The sequence below is a fragment of the Diceros bicornis genome, chromosome 35 (genome assembly GCF_020826845.1).
Source record: "Diceros bicornis minor isolate mBicDic1 chromosome 35, mDicBic1.mat.cur, whole genome shotgun sequence".
NCBI classification, from domain to species: Eukaryota; Metazoa; Chordata; class Mammalia; order Perissodactyla; family Rhinocerotidae; genus Diceros; species Diceros bicornis.
In genome coordinates this window covers 23749415-23769888 of record NC_080774.1, presented here as the reverse complement: position 1 = coordinate 23769888, position 20474 = coordinate 23749415, and the positions used below count along the sequence as shown (strand labels likewise).

At 58.3% G+C, this 20474-nt stretch overlaps 1 protein-coding gene across 1 annotated transcript; it reads left to right on the top strand.

Annotated features, from left to right (window-relative positions):
• The first annotated feature begins 6735 nt into the window (after window positions 1-6735).
• LIF (LIF interleukin 6 family cytokine) lies at window positions 6736-13204 on the top strand. Its single transcript, XM_058531761.1, has 3 exons — window positions 6736-6810; window positions 8594-8772; window positions 9502-13204. The coding sequence occupies exons 1-3, from the start codon at window positions 6792-6794 to the stop codon at window positions 9910-9912; spliced, it is 609 nt and encodes a 202-aa protein (XP_058387744.1). The 5' UTR covers window positions 6736-6791; the 3' UTR covers window positions 9913-13204.
• Window positions 13205-20474: the final 7270 nt, after the last annotated feature.

Genomic DNA, 20474 nt, shown 5'->3' with positions numbered 1-20474 from the left:
AAGCCTCCCCACTTGTGCCCAGAGACCCCTCACCACGCACAGACTCACACAGACATGGGGTCAGACACACACTCACACAGGACCCACACACACCGTGACACACACATTCACACAATCACACACAGGGCTCACAAAGTCAGCCAGGGATGTGCACGCTCCAGCTCTCTCCCCACCACACACAGGCAAACAGACCAGCACAGACACACATGCGCACACACACAGGGTCAGACACAGCCAAACACAGCCGTGCAGACACACCAAGGCCCTCACCACACACACACACACACACATACGAATGCCCACTCAGGCCCAGACAGACAGACAGACAGACCCACAGGGAGTCCGGCGGGCGCTCCCAGACACAGGCTGGGCCTCTGGGCTGCAGGCTTCCCTGGAGGGGACCCTGGGGCCACTTCCTCCTCTGCTCCCTTCGGTGAGGATGAAGGGCTCCCGGGCAGAGTGAGGAAAGGCCTGTGACTATCCAGGGCCCCACCCGGGCAGGGCAGGGCAGGGCAGGGCGGGGAGCCCGGGATCTGAGGCTGCGGAAGGGAGTGGACAGTGAGAGGTTGGGCCCTGGGAGGGCCTTTGTCCCAGCAGGGGGTGATGCCAGGCCTCCGCCCCGCCCCCCCCACGAGCACCCGCCCTGCCCCGCCTGCGGCACCTCCTGCCCATTCCTGAGCTGGAAGGGATGGTGGCGGAGGTGGAAATCAGGAGCCCAGTGCTGCCAGCTGCTGAGTGACCTTGGGCAAGTCACTCCTCAGCCCCTCAGGGCTTGGCTTCCATCATCGATGCCAGTGGCTTACAAACGTTTTTGTCCACTACCCTCAGAAACACTGCACCTTGCAACCAGAGGATGATGCACACACTGACACATACAGACAGCGAAAAAAAAAGGGTTTCATGGAGCGGTGCTTGCCCTCACTCTGGGCGATGCTGGGTGATTTTGCTATTCCACTGCCTTTTTGAAAGTGCTGGCAGCAGCCCTCTAGAGTGAATCCATAACCCACTAGGAGGCAGAGACCCACGTAAGAAAATCTCACTTCTACACCTGCCTGCAATGGTCTCGGGCTAGTTCGAGATTCAGGGAGAGGCTGGGGGAGGTCAAGGGCCCACGGAGGCTAAAATGCCACATCTGCTAAGTGCTGCTGGATGATCAGGGAGGAGAGCAGCCCACTGTACGGAGGGAGACACCGAGAGCAAAGCCTAGAGTGGAACCGAGCCCCATGCAACAGCGTTGGCCTTGGAGCCAGGCCTCTGGCCCTGCCACCAGGAGGGCTCTGTGGGCTGCTGCTTGCATTTCCCTTGCAATTTCTATCAGAGTTGAAGAAAAAATGCAGTCACTCTGATTCACCTCCAGGGGGGTGATTCCTGACGCAGACCTGGTTGGGAAATGTCAGAGTGATGCTGGGGGCAGCTGGCGGGAGGCCAGGGTGGCTTCTGGCTCCAGGGGGTATATCTGGTCCCTGTCAGAGATTTGATGGCGTGAGGGTAAGAAGGGGCAGACTATAGGCTCAGAGCCTGGGCCTCAAGAGCCCCAAAGACAGCTGGCTCTGAGGTGGGAAGCTCTGCTTAGTCCCCTGAGGCCAAGGCTCTGAGAGGCTGCCTGTTCCCCCAGGACCCACGCCACCCTCTGTGTACTGAGAGGACACAAGGGCTCTCCCTGGCCTAACTCTCAGACCACGGTGACGCACTGACCCCTGGATCCAGGCCCGACCCAAGCCCCCGACTGAGGCTGGGGTTCCAGTCCTGCCCGTGACCACCCAGAGCCCTGATTAGAATGGCCGTCGCATGTTGGGCACTTTATCTGTTTCCCCCTTAACATCCCCACGACAGCATCATGAGGCCGGCACTATAGCATCCGCACTTTCAGAGAGGACGTCGAGGCTCAGAGAGAGGAAGCCAGTTGCCTCAGGTCACACAGCTGGGAAGTAGTGTGGACAGGATTCGAACCGGGTTCACCTCTAAGCCACACCCTTATCCACGGGCACCACCACGAGCTGAGCCCCAGAAGACCCAAAGTTAACTTGCAAAGCTGAGCCACGGGCCACAGAAAAGTCCACGAGAGCACGTGGATGGCTCCGTGGTGCTGCGGGGTGGAGGGGGGTCCACAGGTGTGGCTACACCCTCATTTCTCAAGTGCTGAATAATGAGGTGCTTTTGCCTTTTTGGACAGGCCACCCAACTGCCAGGGCTGTGCCAGGAATTCCTGAGCTTCTCCCATCTCCTCTGGCTGCCTCTCACCAGCCCTGCTAGGCCACACCCTCTGGCCCCCAACTTCCTCCCCATCTGATTCCCCGGTGCTTGTTTCCCAGGTGGGAACATCAAGGCAAGCGGCTGGGCGGGTGCTGATGGCTAAGAGCAGCTGCTGGTTGGGTTTTCAGAGAACTGAGATCTTAGGTGGGCACAAGGGAAGGCGATGGTAAACAAAGGAGGGAGGCTGGGCTGGGCAGTGGGGGTTGCCCAGAGCACTCAATTTCTGGGTCACTGGTCTTGGGGAATTCCCCAATGCCCAGAGAGCTGCTTACCTGGTGAGTAACTGCTGCTGGCTGCCCACACAGGATGCCTGACTGTGAGGGGACCTCCCTGCCCACCCCTGCCAATGGCCACTGCCACGCTGCCCTCTCCCCTGAGTGCCCTGGGGGCCCGGGAAAGAGACAGACAGAGAGGCAGGGGGCTGGCCCCCGCCCCCGCCCCCCCCCACCGTGGGGCTCTGCAGGGGGCGGCTGGTGATTCAAGCCCCTTTGAGCTAAGCTGTGTCTCCTTCCTTCTCAGAAGGGGCCTGGGGGTGAATCAGCTCCTGGGGGCGGCGAGGCCGGGTCACCCGCTGTCCTCAGCTCAGGCCTGGGGTGGGGGTGGTCAGGGGCCAGGATGGGACAGAGGGAGAATGGGAACACTGCCATGCCAGCTCCCCACACGACCTGTCGGATCTTTCTGGGGCACCCCTGAAGCTGGATGATGTAAGGGTGTCCTGCCTCCATTATCCATCAAGAGAGGGTGGACGGGTTCCTTTTCTGTCCAGCTTTCCCCCTCAGCCCTGGAGTGAGCCCAAGTCTCTTCGTCTATAAAATGGGGACAAGACCCCTACTTCACAGGGCGGTGGTAAGGATGAACGCCGACGTGTAGAGGGCTTGCTGGGTGCCCAGAACTGCGCTGAGCTCTGAGCCCTCACAGCAAACCCACAGCGTAGGTGACATTCTTCCCATTTTACAGATGAGGAAACTGAGGCCAGGAGGTGCTCACTTCCTCCAAGTCACCCAGCTTATAGCTGGCAGAGCCAAACCTCCAACCTGGCTCTGACTGAGGCCAAAGTCCACGCTGCAAACCACCAGCCTCCACACCTCCTCTCCACAAGAGATTTGGCACAGGCAGCTTCTGGAAATTCTAAAATGCTTTTAGAAAGTACTTAACATCTACTCTGGTGTAACCCTGAGCCAGGTGCTGTCAAGAGTGCAAATGAGTATCAGATCCCATCCAAGCCCTCAAAGAGTGAGGAGTAAGACTCGTCCCCACCTGAAAGGAGAGTGGGCAGGACTAGGCAGACTCAGCCAGTCAGGGCTGTGGGAGGCAGGGAGGTCATCCTGGAAGAAGTGGCCAGAGTGCCCCTCACCATCCTTCCCCACCCCCGTGGCGTGAGGTGCTGTTGGCATCGCTGTGGCCTGCAAGCCAGAGGCCTGGGTTCCAGACCCCGCTCTAGTGTTAACTTTCTGTGTGGCCCTGGGCAAGTGCTTTTACCTCTCTGAGCCTCAGTTTCCGCATCCGAGAAATAAAACATCTGTGACATTCGAAGAGGGGCTTGTGGATGGCGGGGGAGAATCAGAAGAAGGGGGCTGGGTGGCTGCACACACCAAGGAGCCCTGAGGGGCCCTGGGAAGGTCCCAGGCCAGCACACGGGCTTGCTTCCTAGATGGCAGAGCCACCTGGAGACAGCACCCCCAGGCCCTGGCCTGGGAGCCCCTGGCCAGGCTGAGGGGGCTCCTTGTGGGCCTCGACTGTCCCCCTCACCCTGAGGCCGGTCAAGTCCCCAGCAGGCCAGTGTGCAGGAGCAGGACAGGCTGGGGATGAAGTCACCACTGAAAGGGGCCGGGCTGGGGCTGCCACTCCAGGGTGGGGCCTGGGGTCACAACCCCGGGGAACAGGCAGCCAAGAAGGGAGGATGCCTTCCGTGAGGAAGCTGGGGAAAACACACACACACAGCGTAGAGAGGGAGGGAAGAAAACAAACTCCAGGAGACCAAAGCCGGCCTGGAGTGCGGCCTGGGCAGTCGATTCTCGGGGACCGAGGCCACGTTGCAGGCGGCTCACGGCCAGCAGCTCCGAGACCCTGCCCGGCCTTCCCCCCAGAGGCCCAGCGCAGGTGGTGCCTGGACATGGACAGGAGAGGGAGGCTGGGCCTGGGGTGCCGAGGGGCCCAGAGCACTTGGGGAGCACGGACCAAGTCAGGTACCGTGAGAGGGGAAACTGAGGCACGGGAGGGGGCCAGTCAGGGCGGAGTTACGTGTCTTCTAGACTCTGCCCCACTTCCGGTTTCCTGTGGGGTGGGGCTGAGATTACACGGCGACTGGGGGTGGTTTATAGGGCTGCTGTAGGGTCTGGGGAGCCAGAGGGCAGCACAAGGCCCTGGAAGCCCATTTGTAAGGATGCAGGGGAGAGATGGGGGCAGGAGGGCAGTGGGACAGGGTGGTGGCCCCCAGGAGAATCAGGGCACTGAGTGGGAGACTTGGGGATGGGGGACAAGGGGATTGATAGATGGGCCACAGTGGGGCCCTGGTCGAATGGATCTGGGGTCCACATCAGAAGATGTGCGGGTGGGAGTGGAGGCTGATCCAGAGTTCAGTGCTCCGGGTGGTCAGGCCCTTGTGCAGGAGAGGCTGGGGGCGGGGGATTGTGAGAAGAGGGAGGTGAGCTGGGATGTCCTGGAGTGTGAGGTCGCCTGAGCCAGCCTGGGGTGGGTGGACCCCCAAGCAGGTGTAAGAGATGGGCAAGTGCCAGGTGGGGCCTTCCATGGCCCTCCAAGGAAGAGACAAGCTGTGGGAGGGCAGGGAGGAGGAAGGAGAGCCCGTCTGGGCTGTTCCAGCCTCCTTCCTGCTGGGAAGTGCCAGCTGGGATGGGCAGTTTTATCACCCCACATCCCAGGCCCTGCTGGGAGAGCATGGGGGAAGCCAGGCTGGATAGGGCAGGGTGTGTGGGGGGGGGGAGGGGGACAGAGCAGGCGTGAGGGCTCCTTCTGGCAAGGTGACAGAGGAACACGTGGCTGGGCAGGTCAGGAATGTGGCAAGATGAGGGAGCTGGGGGCATGGAGGATGGGTGAGGGGGTGGGCAGGGCATTAGGGGTCAGGGAAAGGCTGCAGGGGCTCCCTGGCAGTGAAAAACCAACTCTCTGACCTTGTTTTCTGGTGAAGGTCAGGCATGAGGGCTGCAGGGGGTCCTCCTCACCAGGGAGGGGAGGGGAATGAGACATCTCCCTGGACAGGGGGTGCCCCTGGCAACTTGTGGGATAGCATGGCCCCAGATATCCAGCCCTCTTCCATCTCATTTTTTTAAATGCTTATTACTGGGGAGGAGTCCCTACGCTCATTTTGCCCTAGTCCCCACCATTCCTTCCTGCCCCTCCTCACTCCTTTATGAATCCACCTGGCCACAAGAGACATCAGAATTTGTGACCTGCCTTAGAGACTCTAGAAGTATCTTTTTCCCATCATTTCCTGAGCCTGAGCCCCAAGGGGCTTCCAAGGCAGGTCTGGGAGGGGCAAGCTATTTCTGTTCTCCCCAGCCATCCCTCAGCATCCTGAGGAGGCAAGCTGGGTCTAATTTGCTAAATCTCTCTAGGTCTCTGCTTCAGGTGTCCCTCCAGAGTGGAGATGCTGGACCACCCACCCCTGAAGGGGGAGGTGGGGTTGCAAAGAGTTTAGGTAAACCCCAGCACACAACACCTTCCCAGAAGCTCCTCCCCAAGCTGTCCCCAAAGAACCCAGTCACATCAACACTCCCATCCTCCATCTTCCCAGCCCCCTCCCCAGCCTCACAGGTACCCGTGGTCAGCAAGGCAGGTTTTCTGATGGTTGTCAGGAGGGCTGACCCTGTGGGACCCTGGGCAACCGTTCCTTTGGAGCCCCACTTTGCCCAGTGGCAATGGGCAGTTGGAGGCCACCTCTGAGGTGGCTTCCAGCGCCCACGTTCAGTTCCGCTTTATTACTGTCTAAAGTCCGCACGGAGCCCCAGCCCCTCTTCCTGGAGCCTCCTTCTCAGCCAAGCCCCAGCCTGCCTCCTCCCCACAGCCCCCCAACCCCCGCCCCCATCAGAGGGCCACAGGTGCCAGCCTCCATCTGCTTGCCTAGTCTCAAGCCACTTCCCCAAACCCAGGTGAGTCAGGGCTGTCTGGGGTGCTCACTGCCCGGGGACCCCGATGACTCGGCCTGGGGACCCTCCTCCCTCTCCCCATCTTCAAACAACTCCCTGGGCAAGCCACTCAGGAAAACCACAGGGTGTTTTGTAGAAGAGTTCATTATAATTTTATCAATCAAATTCTTAGAAGAGGGAAAAAGTCTGCTCTCCCCACCCTCCCCCCTAACCGGCCCCCCCCTTCACTCTCACTTTCTTCCATTCATAATTTCCTATGATGCACCTCAAACAACTTCCTGGACGGGGATCCCTGCTAAATATAGCTGTTTCTCTCTCTGTCTTACAACACAGGCTCCAGTATATAAATCAGGCAAATTCCCCATTTGAGCATGAACCTCTGAAAACTGCCGGCATCTAAGGTCTCCTCCAAGGCCCTCTGGAGTCCAGCCCATAATGAAGGTCTTGGCGGCAGGTAAATCCACCCGCCCCGCGCCGACTTCCGCGCCCCGCTGCGGGTGCAGCGGCAACTTGGGGCACTTGGCGATCGCGAGCGGGACACCCACCCGCCGCAGACACACGGACGCTTGGGACGCCCGCGCAGCCGGCCGGGCCGCTGGAGGCGCTGGGTGGCGGCCGGGAGCGAGCGCCGGCACATGGTCCCGGCAGCGCGCGCCCAGCCCGCCCGGGGGCCAGCAGGTTGGCCGGCGAGGGAGGGGGCCGCCACAGCCTTCCTCCTGCTCCTGCTCCTCCTCCTAGCTCCTGCCACTCTCCCGTGCTGCCCTTCCTGCTCTGCTTTCTCCCGGATTCACCCTCCCTCTTTCTTTCTTTCTTTCTGTCTTTCCGCTTTCTCTTTTCCTACCGCGTCCCGGGCTGCTCTCTGGGAGGGGCGCCGGCCGCCGAGCAGCTTGCAAACTCCGGCCCGGGACGGGAGCAGGTGTCGCCTCCATCTGCTAGTGTCTGGAAAGCTGTGGTCTGTGCTAGGTGAGACGGGGGTGCGGGGCCCCCCCAGCCGTCCCGGGGACTCAGCACTGCCTGGGGAGGCTAGGAGGAACGGGGGACCCAGGAGAAGTGAACTTGACGCTGCCACTGCTCCAGCAGGAGGGATCCGAGCGGGAGGCTCTTGCGCCCCACCTCCCCACAACCTCACAGGTTCTCAGCCTCACTGGTCCTCTGACCCCGGCCCCTGCTGCTGGGCCACCTGGAAAGGCCCTTCTGAGGGGACCTGAGGGTGGAGAGGGGAAGCAGGCGCCCTAGGGGGAGGGGTGATCCGGGACAGGCCAGGACAGCTCCCAGCTCTCCTGTCACCTTTCACTTTCCTTCCTCCCCCACCTACCTGACTGCCTGCGACCTTTTCCCTTTTCTCTTTCCTGGTTGCACCATTCCCTCCCAGAGGCTCTGGGGGCCGGTGGGACCACAGGATTCTTCTTGTCCTAGCCAGGACCTGGGGCAAGGAGCAGAAGACAAGAGGGGGAGGGCATGGAGGTGAGGAGCTGGACAGAGCTGGGGGACAGGAAGTTTTGAATGACGATTTGGGGACCGAGGGGAGAAGAACTGCAGAATTTGGGGCAGAGTTAAGAGTCCTAGTTGGGGCCTGGCCACACTTGGAGAAGGAGAGCCACAGAAGACAGGGGAGAGGGTGGCAGAATTAGGGGGCAAATGGCCTAGGGAGCCAGGATCAAGTGACAGGTTTGGGAGGGAGAAGAGGGTCAGCAGAGGGGCCCCGTCCCTCCCTCCCCCTGTGGTCCCCATGGGAACCCGATTTGGGAGATTTGGGCTGCAGCGGGTCAGTAGGCATGAAGCAATGTTTAGGAATCTGGACCATCCTGGGAGGTGGGAAGATAGGGGCCTCTCTTTTCCCTGAGACCCCCTGGCCCTGGGGAGTGATGTCTTCCAACCAGAGCGCGAGGAGGCCTTGGGGGCTTTTTCCTTCCTGAGGGAAAGGGCTGGAGGGTTGGTGTCACCCTGGACCCAGCTTCCAGCTGGTGGGAACAGCACATGTCCTGCCCCTCTGCTGCTTCTCGGGAGAGAACAGGGAGCTATAAGAAGGTGGAGAGAAGCAGAGATCTGAAGAGAGGGAGACAGAGAGAGACACACGCGGTGACATCGTGAAAACTAGAACCGCCCAGGGGAAGACAGAGCTGGAGGTGGAGCCGAGGCACTGGTGTCCCTGCAGAGACGAGGCGCATCCTCTCCCGTGAGCCCCCTTGCCTGCCCCCATAACTCCGTACTCATGGCGTCTTCCCGCCTGTTCCTAGGAGTCGTGCCCCTGCTGCTGGTTCTGCACTGGAAACACGGGGCAGGGAGCCCCCTTCCCATCACTCCTGACAACGCGACCTGTGCCACACGCCACCCATGTCAGAGCAACGTCATGGACCAGATCAGGAACCAACTGGTGCAGCTCAACAGCAGTGCCAACGCCCTCTTCGTTCTCTATGTAAGTCCCCCCCAGGGCACCGAGGAAGGAGGAGGGCGGAGGGGGGTTTGCTGCACTGACCTGGGCCGGTGGGACTGGTCAGGGAAGGGACCTTTTGGAGCTGGGGGGAGAGAATGGGAGGGGGCTTGGGTTCAACCACACCAGACTCCCACAGCTTCCTCCCCATCCCCTGCCCAGGCTCAGAGACCAGACGCCACTTTCGTAGCATGCCCAGTTAGGTAGGGGCAGAGCTGGGGGTAGAAGAGGAGGCTGGCACTTTTAGTCTTGGGATTGCACTGCCACGTGGAGCGAGGGGCCAAAGAGAGACAAAGGAGAGAGACACAGTGAGGTGGACGGGAAGGTGCCATTGGGAGAGACAGTGGGCTGTGGGTATCTGGGGGTGCAGAGCCGCCCAGGAAGAGGGTGACTGTGGTGAGTGAAAGGGCAAGTGTGTGCGGTGCACCGCTGGAGGTGAGACATGACATTTTCCTTTCTGTTCCCATGTGGTCCTGATGATAATGGTGATGATAACCCCTTGCGTAGGCCTTGATTCTTTACCAAGTGCGTTCACATCCATGATTACTACTGGCTCTCATGACAATCCTGAGATGCCTTTAGGGCAAGTAGTTGGGGCCTCACAGCATAGATGGGAAACTGAGGCCCAAGAGTTTGCCCAGAGGCTTGGTGGCAGGGCTGGAACACCCATCCCTGGCTCTCACGTCACCTCCCTTCCTCCCCTCTGCCCCTCAGTACACAGCCCAAGGGGAGCCGTTCCCCAGCAACCTGGACAAGCTGTGCCGCCCCGATGTGACAGACTTCCCGCCCTTCCACGCCAATGGCACAGAGAAGGCCCGGCTGGTGGAGCTGTACCGCATCGTCGCGTACCTTGGTGCCTCCCTGGGCAACATCACACGGGACCAGAAGGTCCTCAACCCCAACGCCCGCAGCCTCCATTGCAAGCTGAACTCCACCTCAGACACCATGCGGGGCCTCCTGAGCAACGTGCTCTGCCACCTGTGCAGCAAGTACCACGTGGCCAACGTGGACGTGGCCTACGGCCCTGACACCTCGAACAAGGACGCCTTCCAGAAGAAGAAGCTGGGCTGTCAGCTCCTGGGGAAGTATAAGCAGGTCATCAAGGTGGTGGCCCAGGCCTTCTAGACGGAGGTCTTGAAGCATGCAGTGACCTGAGATCTTAGACTCAGGTGGCTCTCAAACTGCGGCCGGGGCCCAGAGCATCGCCAAACCCCAGCGGGGGCTGCTGGCAGACCTCGAGGGGTTCCTGGCCAGTCCGCTCCCCTTTGGGGTGGGCTGCCATGATTCTGAGCAGAGTCAAATCTCCCATAGGCAGGGGCTCTATACAGCGCCTAGAAGAAGGCGCCCCTTCCTCTGGGAGACTGCAGCCTGGCACCAGGCTGTCAGGCTGTCGAGGGGAGTGTGGGCTGGACTTCTGCCCCCACTTGTCCCCTCGGCCAGGGTCTTTGTGAGCAAACCGCACAAGTTGTCTCCAGCGACCCTGACCACAGGGCAAGACAGCAGGGGTTGGGGGAAATTTCCCCCTGTAGAATGACCACCATCAGTGCCTTTGCTGCCCCTCAGGTAGACTTCGGAAGGTTTGGTTGGGATTCAGGCAGGCCAGAGGGGCTGGGATGCCACAGGACTCCTTAGCCCCTACCAGTATGGTGATTGCAAGTTCGAGAAGGGAGCTCTGGTTTGAGATGCTGCCTTCTTTTGAGCATGACTGGAGAGCTCAGGCCTAGGAACTGTCAGGTGGAAGGTTCCAGAAGGAGGTCACTGGCATCCAGGCTCTTGGGGAGGGAAAGAGGCCACTTTCAGGCCTGAGAAGGAAAGCACTGGAAGGAAGAAAGGCCTTGAAAGCCTTGGCAGGCTCTCCTCCCTCTTCCCTGCAGTCTTTCCTGCAGCCTGGGATGGCCAGGGTCTGGTGCCCAGACCTGGAAGTGGGGTTTGTGGAGGTGGGCAGGTTGCAAAGTCAGACGAGGAGGTTCTGAGAGCACCCAGAGTCTTCCTTCTGGGCAAGAGTCTGGAAGGGAGGGGGCAGACAAGGTAGATCAGAGTGGAAGCTCACATCTGAGGCCCACGGAGGCCCTGTGAGGTCACACAAAGGTACTTGAGGGGGACCAGAGGCCATCTCTGGTCCCTAGAGTGAGAGGACAGCAGAACTTGAGGTCAGGGTCTCAGACAAGCCTGAGATCCAAGAGTGCTGTGTGTCTGACCCAGCATGAATGTCTATTTATTATGATGTCCTATTTATATTAACTTATTGGTGCTGTAAATGGCAAAGTTAACTCCCCTTTCCCTGATCCCTACCCAACAGAAATAATATGATGGCTCTCTCCGTTGGAGCCAGGGCCAGGCCTTAGCAGGGCCTGGTCTGGAAGTCAAAGATGTTACAACTGGGATAAACCTTACAGGTGAAGCTGAGAGAAGGGTCAGGATCTGAGAGAGCTGGTCAGCCTGGATGGGGGCAGGGGGCCCCGCTCCATCCCCCCGCCCCAAATGTGTCTCTGTTTTGCGGGTATGGGATCCTGGCTGCAGAGCATGCCAGGCAGGTTTGTGGAGTGGCCAGGGCCTTTTTTCCCAGGGCCGCCATGTTGCTTGGCTCCAGGGGGCTCATTCCACACTGTGTTCTCTGGCCCCCCTGGAATTGAGCTGCAAGGGGCAACATTCGTGGTGGAAATGGTGCCCCAGGACAGGGGGCAAGGCAGTCCTGGTGGCCCAGCCTGCCTGTCTCCTTGTCTCCACGCTGTGTCTAGACTAGCGGCGGAGGGGCCCTGAAACAGTCCTGCCCCAGCACCCAGCGTGCTCACACACGGGAGGAAGCTCCTTCTCGGGTGGCCCGAGAACACCCACAGAGGGGCCTGGCTGGCCCTCAGGAAGCTGGGGCAGTGCAGGGAGGAGCCCCCTGCTCTGGAGGGAGGACCACGAGGCCCTGGGACACAGACCAGGAAGCTGTGGTCCCTCCTGCCCCACCTCCCCCCACGCCCCCACCCATGTCTGGGCTCCCAGGCAGGGAATCCGATCCTTTCCTTTGTGCCGGGGCCAGGCTAGTGGAGAAACGCCCTCCAGTCTGGGAGCAGGGGAGGAGGGCGCAGGGCTGGGGCAGCTGCTAAGAGCAGCGTTCTGGCTTCTTCTCAAATCCTGTGCAGGCGGCAGTCCGAGCAGTTCAGCCAACGCGATTATGGTACATTGCTGTCACTTCGCACCTCGCTCTGTCTTCTCTAAGCACTTTACCCACGCCCGCTGATGGCAGGTGGGCAGGCAGCAGGCAGGACCCAGGCCTGGGGTGGGGGTGGGGGTGGGGGCTGGAGTTGGGAGTTGTCCCTCGCATTGGCGAGACTATTTTGTGGCAGGTGGTGGAGGAGACCACGAGGCTCACATGTTTTCTGACGCTGTCTTAATGTGGGTCACACTTACCCTGTCCGGGACCTCCGCCTGCTGCCCTGCCATCACTCTGCTTCTTTGGTGAGCGTGGTTCAGAAGGCTTGGGGCCGGCTGAGTATCCCATCATCTCATCACCCCGTGGACACGGACTCCCCATGCCAGTCCCACAGGGGAGCCTCTGAGGCTCGGGGACCAAGAGAATCTCCTCCCTTGGGCCCCACACAGCCCCCGGCTCCTCTGTGCTCTCGCTGCCCACGCCCACCCCTCCCTAGCCCGGCTCTGCCCCTCAGCACCCATCCTCAATGCTCTTTCTAGAACCAGTCTGGCAGATCGGCACCCACTTTGCACAGCATCCCTGAATGATGGAACCTCTGTGGAAAGAGCTTTGCAGGGCAGGAAGCTGTCCTCTTGCTCGCTTCTCATCTGCTGGTGTGGACCCACACCTGCATCCTGGGTCACCGGGAGAGGCCGTCAGCGGAAGAGGGGGTAGGGCAGTCATTTTGCAGTTTATCAAGAGAGGAGTTTTGGGGACCTTATTTATTTTGAAAATTTTTAAACAGGAAAGCACTGCTAGTTTATTTATCTCTCCTCCTTGTTGTCTTTCTCCTCCCCCTCTCCTTGATCCCTCCTTGGGGACCCTCCCACCCCAACAACAGAAGCAGTCCAGCTCTGCCCCGCTGGCTCTCCAGAACAGACACAGCACGTGGGGGGGGAGGCCAGAAGGGAAAGTTAATTTCCCTTGAGATGGTACAGATGGTCTTACTTTCCCATCCTCGCCAGCCCCCATCCCGATCCTGTACCTGGGCGTCTCTCCCGTCTACACTGCTAGCTCCCTGCCTCCTTCCCTGGTTCCCTCCTTCCTTTCTACTGGACAAGACTTGGCCTTGGGGACGAATTCCTCTTTGATGAATGTACCCTGTGGGAATGTTTCATACTGACAGATTATTTTTATTTATTCAATGTCATATTTAAAATATTTATTTTTTATATTGAAGGAATATCTTTTTTTTTTTTAAAGAAAAAAGAGAAATTAATAAAGAATCTGCTCTTGGCAAGCTCTCCAGAGTGTATTGATGTGGGGAGACGGGGCTGGAGGGGCTGGGACTGTCTCTGTCCTGGGCACCCCGCCGAGTGGGGCTCTGCTCGGCAAAGGGCAGTGGGGGCGAGAAGAGGGGGCGCTTCCACTGGGCAAGGGTGGGGCAGGGGTATGGGTGGGGCAGGTGGAACTTTGGCTCAGGCAGAGCAAGGTGGGTGGGGTTCCAGATCATGGGGTGCTGCCAGGAAAGGTGTGGGCTGCCCCAAAGTGGGGAACGTATTAGTTGATGTCTTAGTTCCTTCACTCCCAACTCCTCACTTCCCTCCCACTGTAGTCCCACGAGTCCCCAAGAGTCATCATCCCCATTTCACAGAAGGGGAAACTGAGGCTCAGAGAGGTGAAGCCACTTGCCCAGGGTCACACAGGCACAGTGTTTAGGGCCACCACTTTAGCTCTACATCTCATGTTCTTTCCCCTACGTGGAACTTCAGGGACCTAGAAGACAGCAGTTGCGGAGGCCTCTGTCCACGAGGAATGGTCCACTGACCATGCAAGGGGAGCTAAAGGGAACAGGCATGAGTGACTGTGCAGCAGTAAGTTTAAGGGTCCTGTCCAGAATCATGCAGGATGCTGGGGCCAGAACCAGGGCTTTTACATCGGGCTCTCCTGGGCCTTAGCAGCTCTCCTGCAGAGGACAGTGCCGTCCCTCCTCCTGCTCACACCTGGGGACCCCCTTCCACTGCAACCTTCTCCCCAGCCTCCTGGGCCCCCTTCCTTGGGGAACAAGCGGGGTCAGAACTGGATGGCCACAGACACAGGGGATCTGGAGCAGCCCCTAATGTCTCCCCTGTGCTTTGCTCTGGAGTTTGGGTCTGGGGCTCCCCCAGCCGAGATTCGTCTGGGAATCTGGGCAGTTTTTCTGAGAGTCACTTCCTTGCTTGTTCATGAATGTTTATAACTGTCAGGTCCTGTGTTGGGTTCCAAAGGTGAATAGGATACAGTCCACGCCTTCTGGAAGCTCACAGGCTCACAAGTGGGGACAATGAATAAGCAAATCCCAGAGGATGTGAGCGATGGAAGAGGCACACGGAAGGTGCGAGGCCAAGGTGGAGAGAGCGCTCACTGCTCCAGGCAGCAGCAGGGGCCTCGGCCGTGGTCCTCTCTGCTCTGTGCAATGAAGGGACTAGACCCACAACATCGGCAATGCTGGCCTCATCCGGGAGCTGAGCAGAAATGCAGAATCTTGCCCCCATCTGACCCCAGACTTGCTGAGTTGGAATCTGCCCTTTAACAGGATCCCAGGCGATCCATGTGCAAGTTACAGTCTGAGACAGGCCACCCCACACGCCTTCCATCTCTCACGCCTCCTGAGTCGATGAAGGCGCCAGGCGTAAATTAATCACCAAGGGCAGCCAGGCAGCCGCTTGAGAGGGAGAGGCCGGCTGGCCACCGGGAGCCCGACCCACGCTGGTTCGGACTCTTCCTCCCGAAGGCGGTCCGGCGTCTCATCCCCTCCTGGCTGGCTGAATCCCATGGCCAGGCCACACCCCATAGCATCCCCCACTCCTTCCCCCTCGCTCACGGGAGACAAGGTTGAAGCTTTTCAAAAGAAACGTTTACTAGGAAACTAGAGAAACAAAACAAATGCCAAAGCACAGAAATGAGGTTGGGTCCAGGGACGACAGGTCCTAACGGCTGTCCTGTAGGGCTGGCTGGGCGGCCCAGGCCCTTGTTCTTCCCTCGCCTCTCTGGGGGGGGGGGGGTGATCCGCCCCAAGGAGAGGGCAGGTGTTTTGTTCTCTGCCCTGCCCAGAGAGAACAAAGCACTGTTAATTGGTTACTGGGTCACTCTCCCAAAAAGAGGTGAAAACAATTCCTTGGTGGGAGGAAGGGAGGCCACCTGCTCTGCAGGGAGGGTTCTGCCCTTGAGGCCTGGGTCCTCTGGACCACGTGCAGCCCTGTGAGCTCAGCTCCCTTATCTGTGAAATTGTAGGAGCAATCGGTGATGAATGCTCTCCTATCTGCTTCACAAGGCTGCCAAAAGGAGCCCCCGAGCAGGGAGATGGAAATGCTGTGTGAATTGGGACCAGCCAGCCCATCCACAGGTGGAGATAGAGAAGGCAGAATGAATCTCAGACACTGGTGCCCTCTCTGCAGGGCAAAGGGGGGGTCCTTTCCCGCAGTGAATGCATAAGGGAGGAGCTGACAGCTCTGAGTCCAAGGCCGGGCGGCCAGGCTGATGGGGAAGGGAGCCGCCAGGGTGGACAAGCTTCCAGCTGATGCTGCTCTGACGGTGCCCTGAGCCCCAGGCCTAGAGGAGACCTGCACAGAGAGGCCTCCTGAGCTCAGCGATGTGGGGGAGCCAGGGGCAGCCTAGATACCCAGCTGAGCCTTCTCCCACCCCAGCTCTCAGCAGGTCAACAGGACAGGGAGGGGGACCTCCATCCCAAGAGGTTGACTGTCAACAGCAATCCCACTGGAGGCACAAGCCACGGGCTCTGCGATGGCCCTGCACTTCACAGTTTACAAAGTGTTTTCTCACCCATCGTTAGATCCTCCCAACTGTTCTGAGGGTGGGACTAGATTACTGTTTCCATTTTACAGATGAGGAAACTGAGGCGCCAGGAGGCTAAGGGACTATCCTGACATCCCTCAGCTTGTGAGACATGCTCTTCATGTTTGCTCGTCTTTGTGGTCGTCATCTGTCCACTTACCTGGTCAAGACAAGCAAGGGCCTCTGTGAGCCAGGCTTTATACCCAAGGAGCTCAAGGTTTAGTGTTAGAAGAAAGAGAATTTCCCAAGTCCTCTGCCCTAAATTCAGCTGATGCAGAAGAGGAATTCATTTATCATGCTAAACAGCCACATCTTCAGAAATAAAATTAATGTGATAATGGAACCATGATGTATTTATTTCCTTATATACTTCTTTGTTCTAAACAGCATGCAAAGCCGCTTACAACAGAAGGCACATAATAAAGGTACTGATAAAACAGATAAAGAGTATCAGCATCAGAGAATATATAAACAGAATGAGAAAACTGAGACTACAGAAAGAAAGAAAATAAATGTTTCATATCACGAAGGGTCACATAATTACCATGGCTGAGCTTCAAATTTGGCTCTGAGATTCCTGGCAGCTAAAGCAATAAGGGAAATGTGATCTGTTATGCAATTCTCATAGTCAGAAAGGATGAGGCTTTCTCAAGCCTCAGGGAAAGCAGAGCCTGTCCTGGGACTGGGTTGTGAAGGGGGTTTCTCCCTCGAGGCCCATGGCGGGTTGTGGGTGAGGCAATGGGCCCTACCTGCAGCAAGTGGATTCCTGGGGGTTGTTTCTGCAGTGGTCTTTGCAAAAGCTGATGCCCAGCATCCAATGCAGGGGATTCTACAAGGGCCAGGATGACACAGGGGCAAACTGGGGCTTTGGCCCGACCCGCAAGTGGACTTCAGAGTCCCAAGGGGGCAGCAGGGGCTGAATATGCCTCAGAAACTCCCCTTGTCCCAGGATTTTGAAAAACCTTTTTATTGATGCATAATATACAAAATGGGCAACAGATGACCTCCTTCCTCCTGGAGGATTCTGAGGGGCTGGAGTGACGGCGGGTGGTGCATGTGGGACGGGCGGGAAGGATGGCATCATGACGGAGGCAGGGATTCGGGGGTCAATGGCCTTACGTTTCTGTGTCTGTCTCACTCCAAGGCCACTTGGGTCCTCTGGGACCCAGCAGAAAGCCTTTTGCTGGCCACTGGCTTCAGCGTCCAGGACACTTCCCGCGCCCCCTCCTGCGGAAGCAGAGCCCAGCTTGAATCCATCCCTTTGACTGGGGGGAAGCACCGCCCTGCTTTGGCCTCACTTCAGGGGCCAAATATTTCAATTATGAGGACGTGGTCAAGTCCTGCCCACTCCAGCCTCAATGACGGGCGGCGAAGAGAGGGTGTCTCTGGGGGGAGAGGTGGGCGGGATGCAGAGGGAGCCGCAGACAGGAGAGGGGATGGGGGGCTGAGCGGGGGTTGGCGGAGCAGACAGGCCTTCTCTGCTGGCTGAGAGCAAAACCACGGGCCTGGAGGAAAATATGCGCGAGGCATTTTTGTAATTCCAAGAGGCTCGGTCCAGCTCTTGCCCAGACGGTCAATGAATCAAAGCTGGGAAAGGCTCTACCTGTCAGCAGGCTTTCTCTTGGCCCTGCTCACCAAGGCCCCACCCCTCTGGCCCCGGCAGGCCAGCTGGAACCCTCCCAGTTCCCCAGAAGGATGGTTCTTCGAAGAAGAGTGTGTCACCGGCAAAAGTCAAATGCAGGCACCCCACAGGCAGAACTCGTGGCATCTCCCTCTGCCTGTTCTTCTCTCCCTCTCTCCGAGAGGGGCGTGGCCTGCGTTGCCTGCTACAGTGGGTTGGATGGTGGCTCCCAAAAAGATATACCCATGTCCTGGTCCTTGGACCTGCGAAGGTGTCCGTATTTGGAAAAAGAATCTTTGCAGATGTAATTAAGTTAAGGATCTCTAGGTGAGATCATCCCAGATTATCTGAGTGAGCCCGAAATCCAAGGGCAAGTGTCCTTATAAGAGACACACAGAGCAAAGAGGAGAAGACCATGGGAAGGCAGAGGCAGAAGCTGGGGTGGTGCAGCTACAAGCCAAGGAACGCCTGGGGCCACCAGAAGCTGCAACAGGCAAGGAAAAATCCTCCCCTAGAGCCTTCGGAGAGAGCGCAGCCCTGCTGACGCCTTGATTTTGGACTTCTGGCCTCCAGAACCATGAGAGAATAAATGACTACTGTTTTAAGCCACTCACTTTGTGCTAATGTGTTACAGCAGCCCTAGGACACTAATACACCCATCCATTCCTCTCTAAGGGGCCCTGCATTTTTATTTGCAAATCATGTAGCTGGTCCTGCCCAACTTAACCTTCTCAGCTCACTCCTCACCCCAACTCCCCCTTCCTCTGGCAACGATGTGGCTTTGCGGTCTGTTAAATGTCACATCTTTTCACCTCTCCACATCTTCACTCTGGCTCTTCCCTTTGTCTAAAATGCCTTTCCTCTTTCACTATGTGAAAAAATTTTTTCTGGTCCTTCAAGGCCCAGCTCAAGCGCCACCTCTTCCAGGAAGTCTTCCTTGACTCCTTCAGTTTGACTCTTCTGAGTCCATTTTAGCTCCAATTACATGTTTGCACGGGGCTCTAGAATACACCAATCTCTTGCTATATGTGGTCATGTTTCACAGGGACAAGGAGACCTACCGTTTATTGAGCGCCTAGTCTGCACAGAGCATGTGAGAGGTACTTTCCACAGGTGTAGAAATAAGAGCTTCCACTTATTGAAGGCCCGTGCCAGGCACTTGACCCTGTCACCTTATGCAAAATGAGTAGAGCACAGACCAGCCGCGTCCACAGCCCTGGGAGCTAAGAAATGCAGAATCTCGGCCCCACCTCAGACAGGCCGAATTGGAGTCTGCGTTTCAGTGTGATCCTCAGGGGATTCTGTTCATTGGAGTCTGAGAAGGGCTGACCTACAGCACCTGGATAGCGCCAGGGCTCTGAATGTGCAAGTTCTCTCTGCCTCCCCCTATCTTGCCCACAAAGGCCATCCATTCTTGATTCATTTCTAGAACTTTCGAAAGCCCCCCAATGTGGTGACCCTCCTAAGGAAACCTCAGATCTCCTGGAGGCAGCAGAGCAGGTTTTGGGGTGTAAGGGGGCCTTTCCATCTTCCCCAAGCCTACCCCTGGCCCTAGCTGAGACCTCAGTACCCACCCCCCCCCTCAGTTCAGCCTGCAGCATCCTCTGGTTACCGTCCCTCCCCCCGTGACCCCCGGGAGGTCCTGCTTCCCAGCATCAGTGAACCCCCGAGGGAGGTGCTGGAGAAGGGGGAGCCGGGCATGAGGTCAGACCCACGTCAGCCCCTCTCACTTTCCTCGCCGTGGCTGGGAAGAGGCCGCTGAGTGGGTGCCAGCCGTGGGGGAGGTCTGTCCCCTGCTCCAGGGCCAGACCACAGGCAGCCACACTGGGCTGCAGCCAGGCGGGGGGAGGTGTTCTCAGCCCCCAAGCTCCTCTCCGTCTGGCCCTGGGGATCACTCCCCGACCCCAGATCCAGCAACCGCCAAGGGCTCTTCCAAGCAGGTGAGGTCATTCTCTCCACCAGACCGGCCTGATGCAAAGAAGTCAGCCACCCACATGGCAGGATTCCCGCACCCCCAAGTCCTCTGTCCAAACCTTTTCCCCCAACAGCAGCCGGGGCCCCCAATTCCCTCCACTTCATTCCCTCCGAGGGCCCTGAGGAGTTGGCTCCAAACACCTGTCGAGGAGTGCGGCCGGGTGGGCTGAGTGGAAACACAGGACAGATGCCCCGGCCACCCTCCCGAGTCCACGTGGTCCATGAGGACAGGCCGAGTGGGCCTTTGAACAAGCTCGGGGTGCTCTGGTGCACAGACAGGTTCGGGAACCTCTGGCTTCAGGCATCAGTGCTGCCTACAGAGCACAGGCTGCACCCACTGGGGTTCATTCTGTGCTCGCAGTGACTTTCATCACAGCTTGGCCAAGACAAACCCTTTCTTCTGCTTTTTAGGGTTTCCCAGTGGTACCATTCTGGATGCCCAGAATGCTTTTGCCGAAGGCCCGGGGAGGTTCGTGGGCCTCTGGAGGGTGGGTGAGTACAGGTTCCCCAGGGAGACCCCGGAGGAATCAGTAGTTCTCAGCTGGGGGTGATTTCGTCCCGACCCTCTCCTCCCTGCTCCCCGGAAGTTTGGCAAAATGTCTGAAGACCCTATTGGTTGTCACACACAACCGATGGGTGTGGTACTTACTGGCATCTGGTGGGTAAATGCTGGGGATGCTTGCTACAACGCAGAACCATCAGCCCAAATGGCGAGAGTGCCGAGGTTGAGAAGCCTCCGTCAAAATGAATCCATCCGTTAACCCATCTTCTCTCCGCATCCAACCTGCTCCCAGACAAGATCCAGCCCTGCCCCCAGGAATTGACTGGATCTGCGGCTTCAGGTTTTGTTTGTGTGTGTATGTGCGTGTGTGCAATGTGTACACACGCACACACACGCACACAGGAAGTAACCTGAGAGGTCAGCAACAATACAAGTTCATACACAGAAACGTTGGGCGGCCCCTGGAAAGCTCGGAGGACGGGGAGCCAGGAAGCCTCGGTCCTGGTTCCGGGCAGGCCTCCCCAGAATTACTGTGTGCCCTGGTTACACGCCACTTCCCCTCTCCGAGCCTCGGTTGTCGCATCACAAAACGAGATTGGCTTAAGAGAACACAGGCTTTTCGGCCAGGCTGCCCC